At 28.7% G+C, this 19,253-nt stretch overlaps 2 protein-coding genes, 1 long non-coding RNA gene and 2 pseudogenes across 5 annotated transcripts; 1 reads left to right on the top strand and 4 right to left on the bottom strand.

Annotated features, from left to right (window-relative positions):
* Positions 1–1,095: 1,095 nt before the first annotated feature.
* On the bottom strand, positions 1,096–2,403 carry LOC145947205 (uncharacterized). The gene has a single exon (XM_083057007.1). It carries the CDS (start codon positions 2,401–2,403, stop codon positions 1,096–1,098), a length of 1,308 nt encoding a protein of 435 aa, XP_082913133.1.
* A 725-nt stretch (positions 2,404–3,128) lies between these two features.
* LOC145947206 (uncharacterized) lies at positions 3,129–4,576 on the bottom strand (annotated as a pseudogene).
* A 1,275-nt stretch (positions 4,577–5,851) lies between these two features.
* On the bottom strand, positions 5,852–14,165 carry LOC145947213 (uncharacterized). Its single transcript, XR_014427137.1, has 5 exons — positions 14,046–14,165; positions 7,146–7,639; positions 6,986–7,063; positions 6,668–6,899; positions 5,852–6,409 (listed from the first exon to the last, which is right to left on the bottom strand). It is a non-coding gene; the product is annotated as an uncharacterized LOC145947213 (long non-coding RNA).
* LOC145947211 (uncharacterized) lies at positions 8,569–11,068 on the bottom strand (annotated as a pseudogene).
* On the top strand, positions 11,641–16,407 carry LOC145947212 (uncharacterized). 3 transcript variants are annotated; one of them, XM_083057011.1, is made up of 7 exons: positions 11,641–11,779; positions 12,928–13,057; positions 14,068–14,820; positions 14,978–15,016; positions 15,103–15,247; positions 15,344–15,506; positions 15,751–16,399. In XM_083057011.1, the coding sequence occupies exons 2-7, from the start codon at positions 12,954–12,956 to the stop codon at positions 15,981–15,983; spliced, it is 1,437 nt and encodes a 478-aa protein (XP_082913137.1). In that variant the 5' UTR covers positions 11,641–11,779; positions 12,928–12,953; the 3' UTR covers positions 15,984–16,399. The 3 variants fall into 3 exon arrangements, with proteins under 3 accessions (XP_082913137.1, XP_082913139.1, XP_082913138.1); XM_083057013.1 differs by having other exon boundaries at positions 15,344–15,474; positions 15,751–15,903; XM_083057012.1 differs by lacking the exon at positions 12,928–13,057 and having other exon boundaries at positions 15,751–16,407.
* Positions 16,408–19,253: the final 2,846 nt, after the last annotated feature.

Genomic DNA, 19,253 nt, shown 5'->3' on the forward strand with positions numbered 1-19,253 from the left:
TAAAACAAAAATAAAAACAAAAATATTTTCTTTTATAAATATTTAGTTTGTAATCATCATACAATATTTAAACTTAAAATAACGAATATAAAAATTGTAATTATAGTATAATAATTATCACATTAGGAAAATTAAATATATCAAATTACTTTTATAAAAATTTAAATAAAAATTTTAATATTTATTTCGTGCAATATTTGAGCAAAATAACAAACAAAAACTATAATCATCATATTATGCAAAACATAAAAACTATAATTATTGCATTATGAAAAATTAAACATAAATATTATTGTTTAAAGTTTTCATATTTATTTTGTGCAATATTTAAATAAAACAAAAACATTAAAACTAATTATCGCAACATGCAAAACATAAAAACTATAATTATCGCATTTTGGAAACTTAAACATATCTCAAACATAAATAAATCTTGTCAATTATAGATTAAATTAAGGTTTAAATTAAAGTTTTAATATTGCACATTAAATTATTTCTTTAAAGTAAAAAAAATTGATAATTTTTGTAATAGATAGCTTTAAAATTATTTAATTTTTTCTTTTGTGTGTGTAACCATATTCTCATTTGTGGAACTGTTCGTCCAGCCAAACATGGAGTACTAGATATAATATTTTGCATTTCTTTTCCAGTTATTAATGTATCAGTTTGTAATTGGTTTTTAAATGTTTCTAATACAACGTCTCTTTCCTCTTGTGTCCAATGTATTCGTTTGTCAGGCGTTACAAATGCATCTGCACATAAAAAAATTAAATACATTTTAATACATAAATATTTTTTTTTATTTTGTGATTATTTAATATCAAATAACATTATTAGCTTATTGATCGAATGTATATCGTAAATTAGGTTTTTACCTCCTGATCTACGTTTTTTTTGTATCGCTTTCATTTCATTTTTTGTACGTTTTTTATATATTGGACTTGATAATGAGTCTATATTAAAAACATAAAAATATGTTAAAATCATAAAGAAATAATTTTTATTTATAATTTATTAATTATAGATAGTTTATTAATATTTGAGAAAAAATAAATGTATAATATTTGAAAAATAAATAAAATAATAATAAATTTTCTACTCACTGTCACTTGATTGCTGCAAATAACTAATTTTGTCAGATATCTCATTATCCTCTGTAATATCTGTGTTCATATTACTTTCATTCTCGCTGTCGCTTTCATCAATTAAATTGTTCGCTGCATCTCTCACGCCTTGCGCAGCTTCTAGAAGTTGTGAGACTTCTGTAATATCTTTAACTATTACCGGTTTTCTGTATACTTCCTTGTGTATTTTTTCATGGTGGCCCATGAAATTGGCCAAATCTGTAATCTGGTGGTCTGTTAAATTAAGAGTAATTCCCATAGTGGCAATGTGTTTTCTGAGTGTAGTACCACGTAATGTATCAGGAAATTCAGTTCCACTCTCTTTAGCAAAACGTAACATGACTCGATATGCACTTAAATGTTTATCAATTCTTTTATCATGCCCTGGAATACCAAATAAGTAAGGATTTTTCACATGCACTTTGGCTTTATTTCTAAACTGTAAAAACATTTGTGCACATTCTAAATTAAGGTCATCTAATATTATGGGAACAGTTCTTCCTAACTTTCCGCGTATACAAAATCGCACATATTTTTGTGCCTGTTCTATTTTTTCTTTAGATAATCCACTGAACGTATCAATGTTTTCATTAATTCTTTCGTAATTTTTGAAATCAGAAATTAATATTCGCTCAGTTTCTCCTGGCCGGCGGCGGTTAAATAATTGTATTGATGTTAAAGTAGCTTCTCCAAGAGAAATCCAATCAGATATTGAAAATTTGTTTTTCAACTTATTGTATGATTCCTTTTGAACTTTTAATAAATGATTTCGCAATTTTTTTATGTCCTCCATTGTAGGAAATTTTGTAATTTTTTGTCTTCTAAATTGAGTTTGAGATTCAACTACAGTTTTGTTAACACTTGCTCCATAATCAACAGTCAACAGTTGTAAAAAATTTTTTGCATTTATTTTCGTGTTATCGTCATGTTCCTTTATGCATTTGATTATTAAAAGTTCGCCAATATACTTTACATATGTACCAAGATTAGATGCAATGGCAGGCTTTTCATAAGTATCCTTTTCTTTGTTATATTGTGCAACAATGTTTATGGCATCTAAAAAGGTATCGTAATATTTTGGGTCATAAATAGAAGTCATAGACATTACACTATTATTAATATTTCTCATCACTATCAATAAGCGACTAACAAGCCGCAATCGAGCTCGAATCATTTGTAAATGATGCGATGAGTGCCTGTATTTTTTACTCTGAGAATTCGCATATAATAGTAACAAACTATCGTAACGAATATTGCGCGTTACGTCATCATTTCTCATTGCTGGTAATACTAATCGCCGTACTCTCTCATCAGCTTCTTTGAGACATTTGCCTTCTAGCCTCCGACCCATTACTTTAACGATGCGACTGTTTTTTCCTGACCGACCTGTACATTTTTTGAAATGATGTCTTATTGTCGATTTTAAGTAGTGACCCTTGCAATTCCCACATGCGAGATAATTTTTAAGAATCTTGGGTTTATTTTCTCTTGCCCGTCTACATGGAATAAAACCTTGCTCTTCGTACTGTTTTTCAATGTTGAAGTTGAAATTTCCTTTTTTTCTTAAAATATCGATGATATTTCTTCTTTCTCTACAACCTTTTGGTAAATATTTAAACTTTTGAACTTCAGGTTCGTTGGAATGTACTAATTCTAAATGTCGAGCAATCTTTGTCTGCATTTTGTGACAGAATACACACATATATTTTTTTATGCCAGCAAGTTTTGTAGGTATTACTGTTTGTTCATCTTGCCGGGTTTCGCATTCCTTAATACTAACATCCATGCCTGTAGATGTCGTCGATTCATTTTGTGCATTAGAAAGGTGCTTTTTGTCATTTTCATGTTCGGATTTCTCTATGTCTTCAGAATCACTCGCAGTTGACGAATATTCGCTTTGTATATAATCATTTTCAACTTCTGTCTCTATTTACAAAAAGAGAAAATATTAAATAATAAGTATATAATTAAATAATAAGTATAAACATTCAAAAATAATTAAAATTAAGTAACAACATATAATATGACTATAATACCTTGTATCTTAGTATCATTCTCTTGTGCACAGCATAAATTAACATTGTTTGTTTCTATTTCTTTTAACTTGAAGGACGTTGAAGGAAACGTTTTTTCGTTGTTATTATTATCCAATATTGAATTAAAACATACATCTATGGAATAATAAGTAATCAAATAATATATATTAATCAAATAATATATATTAAGTAATTAATTAGTGTCTAACAATAACAGTAATAAATGATTGAATAATTTATAGAAAAGTAATAACAAGTACAAAATTTAATCGTTTTATGTACAATTCGTACAAGATAAAAAAACTACTACCTGTATTAAAAGAATTAGAAGATTTACTAGAATTCATAAAGTTGTAATCAATCATCTCTTTCTCAAGCGCATCGTTTATTATTGGTAAATGACTTAAATCATTAATGATGCCAGTGCTTGCATTTCTTACGTCATTTTTAACAAAATCGTTAGGCATATCTGTGTTAGGTATATAAAGAGCAATTGTCTAAAACATGAAAAATTTTTACATATATTATTATAAGCAAATATTACATATATTATTATAAGCAATTATTTTAATATTAAAATTTGATATTATTTTTGATATTAATATTGTAACTAAATAAAAATGATAATAAATAATGTAAATTAGTATTTTTTATATGTTAATAAAACCAAATTTATAATTTATATATATATATATATATATATATATATATATACTAAAGACCAAAAGGAGCTAAGTTCAATGTCAGCATAAAATAAATTTATCTGCATTTAATTTTTTTGTTAAAACTTGAAACCTTTAGATTAATACTATAAGTAGTAATATAATAATTCTTATATACAGTTCTCATATACAAACCTTTAGGATTATCAATGCATGATTGATTTCGTATAACGAATTTAGTATTATTATCGTGTCGATACTAATTTACATCTGAAAATAAAAATGTTTAATGTATACTACATGCAAAAATAAAAAATTACTATTTCCAAAATTACCAAAAATACTCACTTATTTGTTGCAACTGTAGTTTCTGGATCTAATTTCTTTTCGGGATAACTATCTGCAATAAATGACATTTCACTATGTAAATTAAAATATGTATGCTTTATATAAGACAGTAAAAAGAAAATTGCATAAATGATTAAGTCAATAAAATGATTAACATATATTTTTATATCATACATTAAAAATAAAGGAAAAAAATTACTTTACCTTTATTATTAATTAATTTTGATATCTCAGATATGGAAACATCTGATCCAGTTATATTTTCAAAACTAGTTAGTTCTGCAGAAACATCTGATTTCTCTAAAGATACAGCTGTTGAAAATAATTATAAAAATTACGTTTTTAAATAAAGGCCATTTATTCCAACTTCTTGGTAAATTTTACCTGACAGAAAGCATATCTCCATCTTTTTTCAGATAAGTTTAAAAAAGACAAACATATGCTATTTGTCAGGTAAAATTTACGAAGAAGTTATAATCGGCCTTTAGATAATTAATAATAATCCCAGCACTATAACAAAAGCTATAACATCAATATAATATTGATGCTATAATTTCCAACTTAAAAATGTAACTTATGTACAAAACATGTTACATTACATTTACATTATTGAGTGACAAAATTATAACATTAATGTTATGCAATTGCTAGCTTGTATTGAGATTTTTAATTTTACTCTTTTTCTTAAGTTTATAAGTTTACCTTCGTTCAAAATCTTATCCTCCTGTAATACAATTTTATCCTCACAAACTTTATTTTTTATGCAAAATTTCTGTTTGTTTTTTGAAGGCTTAGCTATAAAAATCGTTTTAATTTATTCAATCAGCAGTTACTGTCACAATGCCTCTTTATACATATATTAAAATTTAAAAAATTGTCACAAACATTTACCATTATCTGTCTGTTGTGATACTTCCATATTTTTTCTTTTATTAGGTACTTTGCAGCGTGATAGTATAATTTTCGGTATATCTTGAAACAAAAACAAAGATAAATTTCCATGTTTCTGTGAATTTTTATAATGTATATAATATATAAATAATATAATGAATATAATATACAAAATCTCTATTTTTATTACAAATAAATGTTTTAAGAACATACACAAATAAAAAAAACAACATAACCTAATATACGGAATACATAACCATAGATGTATAATATATTTTATATAATAAATTATTTATATATCTATGGTATATACCCAGTCAGCAAAATGTTTACAAATTGCGCGCAAATTGGCATCAAATTGGATCAAAATTCCACACCAAATCCATAGCCATCTGTGTCCACATTAAGCTCGTAATTTGTTGACAAACTTTGCTGACATAACCTGACAGCAAATTGGTGACAAAACCCGAGCAAAGCTTGCTGACATGGTTTGATGTCAAATTGTTGGCAAAATCCGAGCAAGATCTGCACGCTCAATTTGACGACAAATTGTCAACAAAAATCGAACAAACTTTGCCGTTCCAAAGCCATTTAAATTTGACGTATATATTCTACTATTATTGATCTTTTTAATTTACTTTTTTTTAAATAATTGAGATTATATAAATAAAATCTGATTTTATTTTATTAATACAAATTTTTATATAATATAAAACAATTTATACTATAAAGTATAAATATTAATACTTATTATTAAAGTTTACAATATTTTACTAATATAAAATCGCGTTTACAATTTAAATATGTGAAATATTTACAAATAAATCATATTATACTTATATAAATATATATAATAAAAGTAGAAATATTTTAATATACAGATTCATGTTTTAAAATGAAGTGGACATATTTCGTCTTTGGAGATAAAAAACCAAAAATGCTAATTGGTTCTCTTTTTTTACATAAGCGGGAAAAGAAAATGCATTATACATTTTCGGCAGCCGGCCCTTGTGAAAAAAACCAATTGACACTTTGGTTTTTTATCTCAAAGATGAAGTATATCCACATTTGAAAATATGAATCTGTATATTAAAATATTTCTACTTCTATATTATACTTTCTACTACTAAAAAACTTTTCCCTGGTGGCAACTACTTTACGGCTTGCCTACCGGGAATTCGGGAATTGTCACAGGAACTTCCCGAAATCCAATAGCAGCTGTAGTATCTATACATTCTACGTAATCCTCTATCCCTTTTTTTATCCAATAACCTATCCACCTGCTAATTATGATTTCTTTTTCCTTCTTTTGTCCATCCATTGCAGGTATCCTTGACATTCGGATTTCCTAGAAATTAAAATGTTTTTATACATTAATTACAGCATTTCAAATTTTAAATATACGCATTTAATAAATGAGGTATTCCGTTAGCACACATCTTAATTGGACATTATCACTCATATCAATTAATGCTTATATATAGAGATTTTCATTACACCATGATTAAGAAATCAGGAAAATTGTATCCAATCAAAACAGAAACGGAACAAAATAGAAGACACACACATACACAAATTTGTCATTAAGTAATATCTATTGACTAACCTTAAAATTAACAATTTTTAAATATCCTCGTTAATCCTCGTTCGTGTGATTTTGCTCATCGTTCCATAAGTCTCGGTTGATGATTCTTTCTTCGATCGTTATTCATTGTCCGCGTGAATCATGTATCCTGTGCTTCATCTGTCTTTCGCCATTCGGAGAGCTTTTCGAAACTGTACTTGGAATTCCTAACAAGTCGGTTTTTCAAAATACTGGTTGAAACTTGAAATAGTCTCTAAAAAATAGAAAGCAAGCTACATTATTATTAATAGGATACGAAATATAATTACAACAGTTGTAAAGAAATAGAAAAGATGGTACCATAAATATTCATAATAAGGCCAGTGTTATGCAAGTGTTGTTGTCCTTCCTCACAGCTTCACTATGTAAATAATTGACCTAAAACAAGGTAAGTAAAAATTTATTTTATTTACATTATAAAAATATTATTAAGAGCATACACATTTTTTGTTTTACTTACGATGTTAGAATAATCTTTCGAATCTATTTCTGTTAAAGATGATATAATGGGAGGATATTTGGCTTTTGCAATGGATGGCTGCAATCCTGCATTTTTAAATTTTTTTCAGCAAAGTAGTAATTCTACAAACAAAGAATTAATCAATTTTCTAGAAATGTTATAACAGCGTAAGTGATGTCACATGTGTTGATAAATATGTTACATATCTGACACTTCAATTCTGCCTCCATATGTTCTACACAATTGTACGTCGTTCTGCAAAGATGAAATGTACACAGAGGTAAATATATAATACTATAATTTTTATTATTACACAACATTAAATCAATTCTTATTATCTTATATTTGTTTGTTCAGTTCTCCTCAAATCACTGATGTCTCCGACAATTGCTGATGTGATGTTCCTTCGTTTAAGACTTTTATCTAAAGAAGTCGTTTGGTTGTACAATGGTTTTGAAATTATGCGTTTCGAACGCGTTTTTATCTGCAAATCCCTGTAAATCAAAAAACATAGTAAGTGATAAATTTTATATAATATGTATAACACATGTATTTTGTGCTAGCTATACTCAAATATATGAAAAAAAGTTTTAAATACATTCATCTATAAGATTTTCTAAGAAACTTAAGTATTTTATTAATTGCTAAATTTCTAGTGTTTGAAAGAGAAGCAATATATTCATACAAATTATGAATACTATATATATATATATATAGTATTCATAATTTTTTTCTCTTCAAAAGTAGTTTATAAATGCATATATAAATATAAATATAACTTTTTTTTTTTTTTTTAAAGTCAGGAAATTCACTAGTGTTGAACACCCTCCACCTTGGGGGAGGCTTCAGGTAGTGTGAGGTTAGATGAACTCCAAAGTTCCAACCCGACTCACTAAAACCTGACTGTGGCATCCTATTGCACTACGAAGTAGTGTTCCCCACCTGAGAAACGCTTGCATATATTTTCCAGATAATATAACTTAATATATAACAGAAATATTTTATACAATAACTCTTATCGCTTTACAAGAATATTTTATGCAATAATTCTATTGTTTATCTCTTTTTGCAAATCCATGTTTACAGATTTTTGTTGCTTTAAGTAAACTTATAATCTATCTACAAAATGCTTCTCAATATCAAATGCAATTCAACAAAGAATGGATTATCAAGAGAAGTTAAAAAATAAGAAAAAAATCATACATCATAGTGAGTTATGCAGAGTATTGTGAAGAATATACAATACAATGAGATATAGATAAATATTATCTATGCAATGTAAGGAAATAAAGAAAGGTAACAAGACCATGAAAGAACGACAAAAATAAAAATAAGAATGATATAAAATTATGAAAACTATAAAACTATGAAAAGAAGATGTATAAGAAAAAGTACACATTCTGTGGCAATTCCTGTAAAAATAAAAATTAAAAGTTTATAGTATTGACACAAATTACATCTTCTCGCTATGTATAATTACAGCAACAATGTATTGCGACGTTTCCAAATTATTTTCTTCATCACTGTCGCTATCATCTGTCGAGGTGTTGTTGAAAAAAGGCATCCTATAACATTTTGCATGAACTTGATCTGGATGAACATACAATATTTCGTTGTTTAATGTAGCACACTTATATATTTGAAAAACAGAAGATACCAAGCCAGTATCATAAAAATCACGAACTTCTAAAAATTTTTTCACACCTAAACGAAAGGAGTTATTATCCTTAATAACGTAGAAGACAACACAGATTGATCCATCACGTAAAATACAACAACTGTCACGTACATCATCTATACCTAATAATATGTTTCTAATTTGAATTTTACGATATTGAAGACAATTACTATCATTATTATACGGCACAGATACATGGATAGACGAATCAACATCGTGATTATTGCTTGTTCCATGAACTTCTAGCTCCGCCATTCTATTGGAAAACTGTTGAAGAGGTAAACCTGGTTTCCTACAATACTTACGGAAAATCGACATATTATTTTCATAAGGAAATGCGGAAAATGAATCTAAACAACCAAAACGTCTTACATCGCTGGTAAGATGAAGAAGACCATGGACATTGTAAGTGTTGAATGTCGGACCATAAAGATTTTCACTTTTATGAACAAATTTTTGTAGTGCAAGTTCTGCAAAGCTTAAGTGTTGTCTTAACGATGAATTAGAAACCAAGACCCTTATTGCTGCATGTAAGAATAAAAAATGCTTGTACAATCGTTCATCTAGTATACCGTACATTACAACTGGGCCTGTATACAACAAAAATTGGCGAAATTCTGTTGCTTTATATTTGGAGCATATATCAAGAGATCTGGGGCGCCTTGCGAAATCCGAGGGACAATATTCTTTAAGATTATTTAATCTTGTACAAATAATATGGATGGATCTTCCTGACAACTTAGAGAGACGTGAATATTTACCATATACCCATGCAGACAAGAGTTTCTTCATTACACCTAAGCATACAAGATGCATGTACTCAAAAGGAACTTGCGAAACCATACCTATCGGAAGCATTGATAATGGGCTCCTACCTTCTTTATGATGATCCTCATCTAAACACCTGATATATTCTTCATCTGTGCGAAAAGAATGATTAGTGCCATTGAAAACATAACGACCTTCATGACGTATCCCAGAAACTTTACACTTGGAACAAGGCTGACAAGAAACATGGCTACGATGATTCAAAATGAAAGCTCGAGCTGGTGCATCAGCTATAAAACATCTCAAACGTATTGGTATTTTATTACCATGAAAATTAAGACCTCCACTAGATATAATTTTTATAACATCTACAATGAATTTTTCCAGGAAAATATTAGGATCGCTTTTTTACACCTTTATAAATACCAACTACTATTGGCCTTGCGTGCTGTATATTTGCAATTCTACATTGGATGGGCCAGAGTTGAATGCTACCAGATTTATCTAAACTACATCCGTCTACATTAAAATCTAGTTCCAATTGATTAACATGATGAATAGATGCGATGGAAATATGTGACAGATGTTGAATAATCTTTGTTTCTACATCAAAATGAATATACTCTCCTGGTTCTACATTTGACACAACAGTACATACACGTGGTGTATCAAGAAGTGTTCTAACGTCCTTTGGTAATATATTAAAACAGGGATGAGTTCGAAGAACAGATAATATGCTATTACCTTGTGCATGCGTAAGATTGTTATTGACAAAGCAAGCTGCTAAACTTTCGCGGAAAAATTCCATGGAAGTAATTTTACAGAATGATGAAATTACATCACTAGCATCAGAGACGGAAGAAGAAGAAACCTTATCGTCTTCCACAACATTGTCCCTATAATTGCAAGTGTCATTTATATTTGAAGTAGAGCCATAAAATTCGGTTATTGACAGACCAGGAGTATCTTGAATATCACACCGATTATTAGACTCTGTAATAGCAACAGTTTTGCATTTTAAACGATATTGCAAACGTAAATTTTTTCTAATTTCCCACATAATTCTACTTCGTTGCCTTCTGGATAAACTGGACATCGATTTTCGCGATATACTTAATTTTAACTTTCTTTCCATATTTACGTGTTTTCTCGAACGTGATACACCACACTGCTGCAAGCGACGTGTCCACTCTACAGCTCCTTATATCCTCAGTGTCCTTGAAAAAATATAACTCGATCTCTAATTTTCTTAAAAGGTATATTCTTCGTTCACCACTGCTTCACTCGTTAATATATAACCTGCTGTTACAACTGAACTCAAAATGATCAGGGCTGGCGCTCTGCCGCTCTGTGCACAATATAACGATAAATCTTCGAGCAATAACGAACAATATAGCACAGCCTTTCCGAGAATAACGTTTTGGCGGTATAATGTCTCGCCATTTTTATCTTGGCGAGATTGCGAAAACAAAAACGGATATATGGTGGGAAATTATACCGCCAAAACATTATCCTCGGATAGGCTACGCCATGTTGCTCAAGTTCGTGATTGGTCGTAAGGTACGCATGTGCGCGCACTTTCTATAGTAAATGTAACGTGAACTATAGATAAATGCGCGCATATGCATCCAGTCTTATCGTTGTGCAGAAAGCGCGAGTCTTGATTATTCCGAGTTCACTTGTTACAGTCAGTGTTGTGAGACGGGCCGGGTTTTCTCGCGCATGCGCGGCCATAATGGCTGTTAGCAGTGATGTATCTATCTGTAGTGAAGAGGTGGTAGGAGATAGGGCGCTGACGGTTGACACTCTTGGCGGGAGAAATATGTAATATATATTTAATAATACAATATATATGTATATATATAATTGTGCATATGTATGCTGTATTATTAATTATATATTACAAATTTTTCCTTATATTACAAAAAATTTTGCAGAATTATGTGATCATGCTACATCTTTTTATCTGTACATATACCTCACTGATGCTATGTCCGCCGCGCATGCGCGAGAAAACCCGGCCCGTCTCACAACACTGGTTATAGTGTCGTGTACTAACGAACGAAGCAGTAGTGAACGAAGAATTATATATTTTAAGAGAATTAGAGATCGAGTATTTTTTCCGATACTGAAGATACAAGGAGCTGAGTGGCTACGTCGCTTGCAGTGGTATCACGTTCGAGAAAATGTAAGAAAACAATAAAATTAAAATGAGTAAGCTATGTCGCAAAAATATCACTGTAGTTTTCACAATGGCTTAGAAAAAATTATACAAAAGTAGGAAAAATGTATGTTTGCAACATTTGTTTCACTGTAAAAATCATACAGAGTCGAATAATGATATTTAATGTTCCTGGTCGTTTTCTTCAAATATAAAAGATATGATACTTTCAATTTTATATGGATGTAGTTTAGATAAATCTGGTAGCATTCAACTCTGGCCCATCCAATGTAGAATTGCAAATATACAGCACGCAAGGCCAATAGTAGTTGGTATTTATAAAGGTGTAAAAAAGCCATGCGATCCTAATATTTTCCTGGAAAAATTCATTGTAAATATTAGAAAAATTATATCTAGTAGAGAGGTATTAATTTTCATAGTAATAAAATATAATACAATAAAGATGTTTTATAACTGACGTACCACCTCTAGCTTTCATTCTGAATCATCGTAGCCATGTCTTGTCAGCCTTTTTCCAAGTGTAAAGTTTCTGAGATGCGTCATGAAAGTTGTTATGTTAATGGCACTAGTCATACTACTCTTCGCACAGATGAAGAATACACGAAGTGTTTAAACGAGGATTACTAACAATAACTTAAGCTTTGCAGAACTTGCACTTTATTTATAAAAATGAAAGTCTTTATGGTCCAACATTCAATATTTATAACATCAACGGTTTTTCTTTATTTTACCAACAATTGTGATTGTTAAGATTTATTTTCCTCATTTTGTTATGAAGATATGTCAATTTTCAGGAAATATTATAAGAAATTAGCTTTTTCACCAGTTTTCTAATAGAATTGCAGTTAGAAATTCATAGACCAAAGTAATAATCACGACTTCGTCTATTCATATATCTTTACATAATAATGATAGTAATTGTCTTTCATATATAAAATTCAATTTAGAAACATTTGGTATAGATATATGTGACAATTGTTGTATTTTACGTAATGGCATGATCTATATTGTCTTCAACATTGTTTTTGATTTCTTTTGTTGTACAAAAACATTTTCAGAGGTTCATGATTTTTACATTGTTGGAATGGTATTTTCTGTTTTTCAGATATATCAGTGTGCCACATTAAAAGTGAAATTTTTTTATGTTTATTCAGATCAAGTTCATGCAAAATATTACAGGATGATTTTTTTCAACAACACATCAACGGATGATAGTGACAGTGATGAAGAAAATTCGGAAACGTTGCAATACATTATCGCTGTAATTATACACAGCAAGAAGATGTAAGATATGTGTCTATGCTGTAAACTGTTAATTTTTATTTTTATAGGAATGGCCATGGGACGTGTGTTCTTTTTTCTCAATCTTTGTTATATATTTTTCTCTCGTTTGCTTTCTAATAACTTTGTCGCTCTTACATGATCTTATATGTCGTTTTCTATTACTTTTCTCCTTAAATACATATTTATCATCTGAATCTTGTTATATATTGTATGTTTCTCACCATAATCTGCTTGATAACTCACTTTGACGTTCGAATTTTTCTTCTTTAAATTATTTTGTAATATCTTTTTGATAATTCTCTTTTTTGTTAAATTGCACTTGACATTGAAAAGCATGAGACATTTTTTAGATAAATTACAGATTCATTTGAGACTATACAAATATATGTTGATTTGCAAAATTAAATGAACAATGGAGCATAAAATATTTCTGTGGAATGATGAGTTATTGCATAAAATATTTCTATTCTAATAAGATATAATATATATATATGTATGTATATATATATATATATATATATATATATATATATATATATATATATAATAAATATTGTAATGTCCCGGTACAAATTTTATTGTATATTTATATATAAATCATATATAACAATATAAAATTATATAGACGTATATAAAATTCTGTATAATATGTATAATTATATATATATATATATAATTATACATAACTTGTACAGAATTTTATAATTTTATATTATTATATATATTATACATAAAAAATTTTTTACATGAATATATTGTAAAATAAAAGAGTAATGTATTTATAAGCTTATACTTTTGAGAGAAAAAAGTAATCATGAATATTGTAATATTGCTTCTCTTTTAAAATGCTAGAAAGTCAGTAATTAATAAATATTTAATAAGAAAATCATCTTATACATATATGAATTTATTGAAAATTTTTCATATATCTCACTATATAGCTACTAAAAATACATTTGTTACATATTACATAAAATGTATCACTTACTAATTATGTTTTTTATGTACAGAGGCTTGCAGATGGAAACCCGGCCGAAGCGCAATATTGCAAAACCGTTGCGCTATCAGACGACTTCTTCGGATGAAAGTCCAAAACGAAGGATTACATCTCAGCAAGCCAGCATTGAAGATATCGATGAGGACATCGATGATTTAAGAAGAACTACGCAAACGAATATGGAAATAAATCAAACAAACTCTTTTACTCGATCACTCACACAAAATCCAACATCTCGCACACACACATACATTCCAAATCAAACAAATGAATCATACACAAACAATGAACACAATCAATCACAAGATATGTATCAAGTATACAATGAAACACACAATCAAGCACACATATCAGATATTCGATCGCACACAAAAATTGACGCACACGACATAAACAATAAAACATACACAAACCTTCAACCGCCAAAAAATACTCAAATACATAATACAGATATTCAGTCGCAGATTAAAGCACACGACATAAATAGTCAAACACACATACACAATCAACCACACTCAGACGCAAACGTTCAATTATACAACACAAACAATAATGTAACACACACAAATTTCCAACCAAACAAAACATATTCACGTACATCTCATAACACTTATGCCCGTTCCAATGTATTACAGACTAATACGTTACATACATATCCTACACACAATTATATATCACAAACAGAAACTGATGAAAGGTATGAAGGAAGTCAAGACTCAACTCATGATCGGCATTCTATGACACATATCGACGTAATAGATAATAGGTAAATTTATAGATATTTGTATAAAATAGATGTAATTATACATTTTTAATAAAAACGTATATATTTAATAAGAATTATTTATCTGATTTTATGTAATAGTATAAAAATTATAGTAATAATATTTACCTCTGTACATGCTATTTACTCTTATTTGCAGAAAGACGCACAATTGTGAACGTGTGGAGGCAGAACTGAAGTAAGTCAAATATGTATCGTATTTATCAATACATCGTATGACATCTTTGTTATAACATTTCTGTAATACTGATCTCTTGTTTGTAGAAGAATGAATACTTTGCTGCAGAAAATATTGAAATGTGTGCAGATTCGCCGTTATCCAGTGCAGAAACCAGACATCTTTCCAATATCTATTATAAGAGAGATGGAGAGATTTGAAAGGATTGATGAGGAAGATTATACTAATGTCGTAAGTGAAACAGAAAACGTATGATTTTAATAATATTATATATATATATACATAATATAAAATTTTAATTTATAATTTTTACTTACCTTGTTTTAGATCAATTATTTCAGATATATCGGCGGCTTTAATTTGAAGGAAGCTATAAATCTCTGCTTCAAAGAAGCTATTAAAGATGAAATAACGCCATCGTTCACTTGGTGGGGCCGCGAAGAAGAACAACGGCCTTTGTATAACGCTCGCCTTACTATAGCTATTTATGGTACTCTCTTTTTCATTTTTTTTCATAACTTGTAATTAAATATTGGGTGCTTTTTATTTAATGACTAAGGTCAATCAAGGTTTGCTCTTTTAGCTGTACTCCTTCCAATGTGGAAAAAGATAAACTCTGAAGTAGTGTAACTAAAAAGAACAGATCTTAGATTTGTGTTGACTTATGTCATTAAATGTAAAACACCCATTATTGCGTGTCTTAATAATAATGTAATTTACGTTCTTTTTTTCAGAGGCTGTATGTTCCAATGAGCATTTTGAAAAACCGACTCGTTCGGAGTTTCAAATGCAATTTCGAGAAGTTCTCCGAACGGCGAAAGAAAGATTAAGGCATAGAGTACGTGATCCACGTGCGCGAAATAATCGTGGAAGAAGAAATATTGACCGTGATTTATGGAGAGACGAGCGGCCAGAGGAAACGAACGAGCAGCCAGAGGAAATGGACGAGCTAGACGACGAGAATTAAATGTTTAAATAGTTATATCTATAAAATGTACAAAGTTTTTAACTTATATAATTATATAAATTATATGACAAATATAATATTACTTCAAAATAATGCTGACTTCAGTATTTATTTTAGAATAATATATTTGTCGTATAATTAATATAATATCAATAAAATGTTTGTCATTAATTTATTGTTTACTTAAATGATACAAACTTTGTACATTTTATTGATATATAATTATATTAATAATAATTGCATTTATTTATTGTATAAATACTGCGATGCGCGGAAATTTAATATTGCGATTTTTTTAATTGTATGGAACAAAAATATATTATATTTTTATATAAAATATATATTTATTATATATTTTATTAATACATATTTTATATTGTACTTTATTTTTTGTTTAATATTTATATATAGCCTTCAAATAATGTAAACGCGAAATTTCTATTATTTTTAATAAATTTATATAATTTAATATATTATATAATATAAACTAAAATTATTGTTTTTACATAATTTCAGTTATTTCAAGAAAAAAAATTAAAAGATCAATATATATCTCGATTATTGCAGTGTAAAATGACAAATTTAAATAGCTTTGGAGCGGCAAAATTTGTTCGATTTTTGTTGACAATTTGTTGTCAGATTTCTCTGCGCAGATCTTGCTCGGATTTTGCTGTCAATTTGACATCAAGTTATGCAATAAGCTTTGCTCGCTTTTTGCGCCCAATCTGTTATTGAGTCTTGTCAACAAGCTTTGCTCGGTTTTTGTTGTCAACTTGACGTCAGATTTCACGCGCACTGATCTTGCTTGGTTTTTGTCGTCAATTTGACATCAAGTCATGCAGTAAGCTTTGCTCGCTTTTTGCTGCCAATCTGTTGTCGAGTTTTGTCAGCAAGCTTCGCTCGGTTTTTGCTGCCAATCTGCTAGCTTAATCAAGTAATAATAATTCTTGTAGCCAAATTGTAGCCTTTTTGTTAACAACAATTTGTTGCAAGCATTTGACAAAATCTGTTCGAACAGACTTGGCTGACTGGGTACTTACTGACTGATGCCATATTTTTTTGTTTCTCTTTCGCTTGTCGGACATGTTTTCTCAATGAATACATTTTATCAAAAGATTTATTTGATATTGCATATAATTATTCGGCTACCACTGATATGAGCCCACTTACTTGAGGTTCGATTAGGTTAGTTGCGTTACGTATGTACATACATTATAGACTTACGGAACTATAGACTGTCCTCAAAATTTACCAACCATGAATTTCTGTAATAGTATATTCTTTTTTACTTTGCTCTCATTGATGTGTGAAAATTTTCGTTTTGTACTGCGAACATTACATAATATTTACAGAAATAATCAATTTTTGAAGACTTTTCTCACACATATTTGATGTTTGACGATCAGACATTTTGCCGTGCAAACTAAATATGACTGGAAACAGTTTCCTTATTACAAAAATTTATTCTTTTTGCTTAACAAAAATTGATTCTTTCTGTAAGTATTACATCACGCTCGTAAGACTAAATTTATGCGCGTCAATAAAGTCAAAGTAAAAAAATATTACAAAAATTCATGATTTGTAAATTTTGAGGACATACGAATAAATTTAAAAAATGGAACTTATAATACGACACCTCTTATATATATTCGTTTTACCAATTAGTTATTTGATTTATATCCTTGTATATAGTGTCCAAAAATTAATAGCAAATCTTTTAATGGCAGATTCCTGGGATCATTTGGGGACGATTTTTCTTCAACGAAAATGTCGAGATATCAATAATTTTCGAGTTATAAGCGATTGAAAATAAGAGGTTTGCAATTAATTTTGGAATACCCTCTATAGCTTAGTATGTATTATTTTTGCTTTAATGTTAGCGAGAATGAAAAAGCGAATATAAATCGTTTGAATTTATATTAGCGTATCTTAAAATATAAACACGAATCGCAAGTTTTTAACTTTTGCATATTATTTCAATTATCATTGATATACAAGGATGATTAAACCAAATAACTAATCAATACAATACATATAAGAATACATAGAAGAGGTATCGTATTATAAGTTCCGTTGTTTAATTATTTCGTATGTCTTCAAAATTTACCAACTATGAATTTCTGTAATAATATATTCCTTTTTACTTTGTTCTCATGTGTGTAAATTTTAGTTGTGTACTGCGAACATTGTATAATATTTACAGAAATAATCAATTTTTGAAGAAGACTTTTCTCACTCATATTTGATGTTTGACGATCAGACATCTTTGACTGTGCAAACTAAATATGCTTGGAGACAGTTTCTTCATGCTTAACAGATTCTATCTGCACGTATTACATCACGCTCGTAAGACTAAATTTATACGCATCAATGAAATCAAAGTAAAAAACATTAATTCTCATTAAAGTAAAAAAGTATTATTACAAAAATTCATGATTGGTAAATTTTAAGGACATACGAATAAATTAAAAAAACGGAACTTATAATACGGTACCTCTTCTATATAATCGTTTTACCAATCAGTTATATGGTTGATATATCTTTGTATATACATATAATTTAGTATGTATTATCATTGCTTTAATGTTAGCGAGCATGAAAAAGTGAGTATAAAGCGTTTTAATTACCATCGATATATACAAGGATAAATAAACCAAATAACAATTTGGTTGAACGAATACATGTAAGAGGTATCGTATTATAAGTTCCGTTGTTTAATTATTTCATATGTCCTCAAAATTTACCAACCATGAATTTCTGTAATAATATATTCTTTTTTACTTTGTTCTCATTAATGTTTGTTTTTGATTGTGTATTGCAAACATTGTATACTATTTACAGAAATAATCAATTTTTGAAGAAGACTTTTCTCACTCATATTTGATGTTTGACGATCAGACATCTTTGGCCGTGCGAACTAAATATGATTGGAAACAGTTTCTTCATGCTTAACAGATTCTTTCTGCAAGTATTACATCACGCTCGTAAGACTAAATTCATGCAAGTCAATGAAGTCAAAATAAAAAAAATATTATTACAAAAATTCATGATTGGTAAATTTTGAGGACATACGAATATATTTAAAAAATGGAACTTATAATACGATATCTCTTATATATATTTGTGTTACCAATTATTTATTTAATTTATATATCTTTGTATATACATATAGATTAGTATGTATTATCATTGCTTTAATGTTAGCGAGCATGAAAAAGTGAGTATAAAGCGTTTTAATTACCATCGATATATACAAGGATAAATAAACCA

Source organism: Prenolepis imparis, unplaced genomic scaffold, assembly GCF_030444845.1.
Source record: "Prenolepis imparis isolate NDT839.2.m4 unplaced genomic scaffold, iyPreImpa1.0 SCAF_53, whole genome shotgun sequence".
NCBI classification, from domain to species: Eukaryota; Metazoa; Arthropoda; class Insecta; order Hymenoptera; family Formicidae; genus Prenolepis; species Prenolepis imparis.

Bases quoted from the DNA above. Each gene is read 5' to 3' on its own strand.
- LOC145947205 (XM_083057007.1), bottom strand. From the start codon at position 2,403: ATGAGAAATGATGACGTAACGCGCAATATTCGTTACGATAGTTTGTTA.
- LOC145947212 (XM_083057011.1), top strand. From the start codon at position 12,954: ATGATTTTTTTCAACAACACATCAACGGATGATAGTGACAGTGATGAA. The intron at 14,821-14,977 runs GTAAATTTATAG...TCTTATTTGCAG, and splicing joins ATCGACGTAATAGATAATAG to AAAGACGCACAATTGTGAAC. The intron at 15,507-15,750 runs GTACTCTCTTTT...TCTTTTTTTCAG, and splicing joins CCTTACTATAGCTATTTATG to AGGCTGTATGTTCCAATGAG.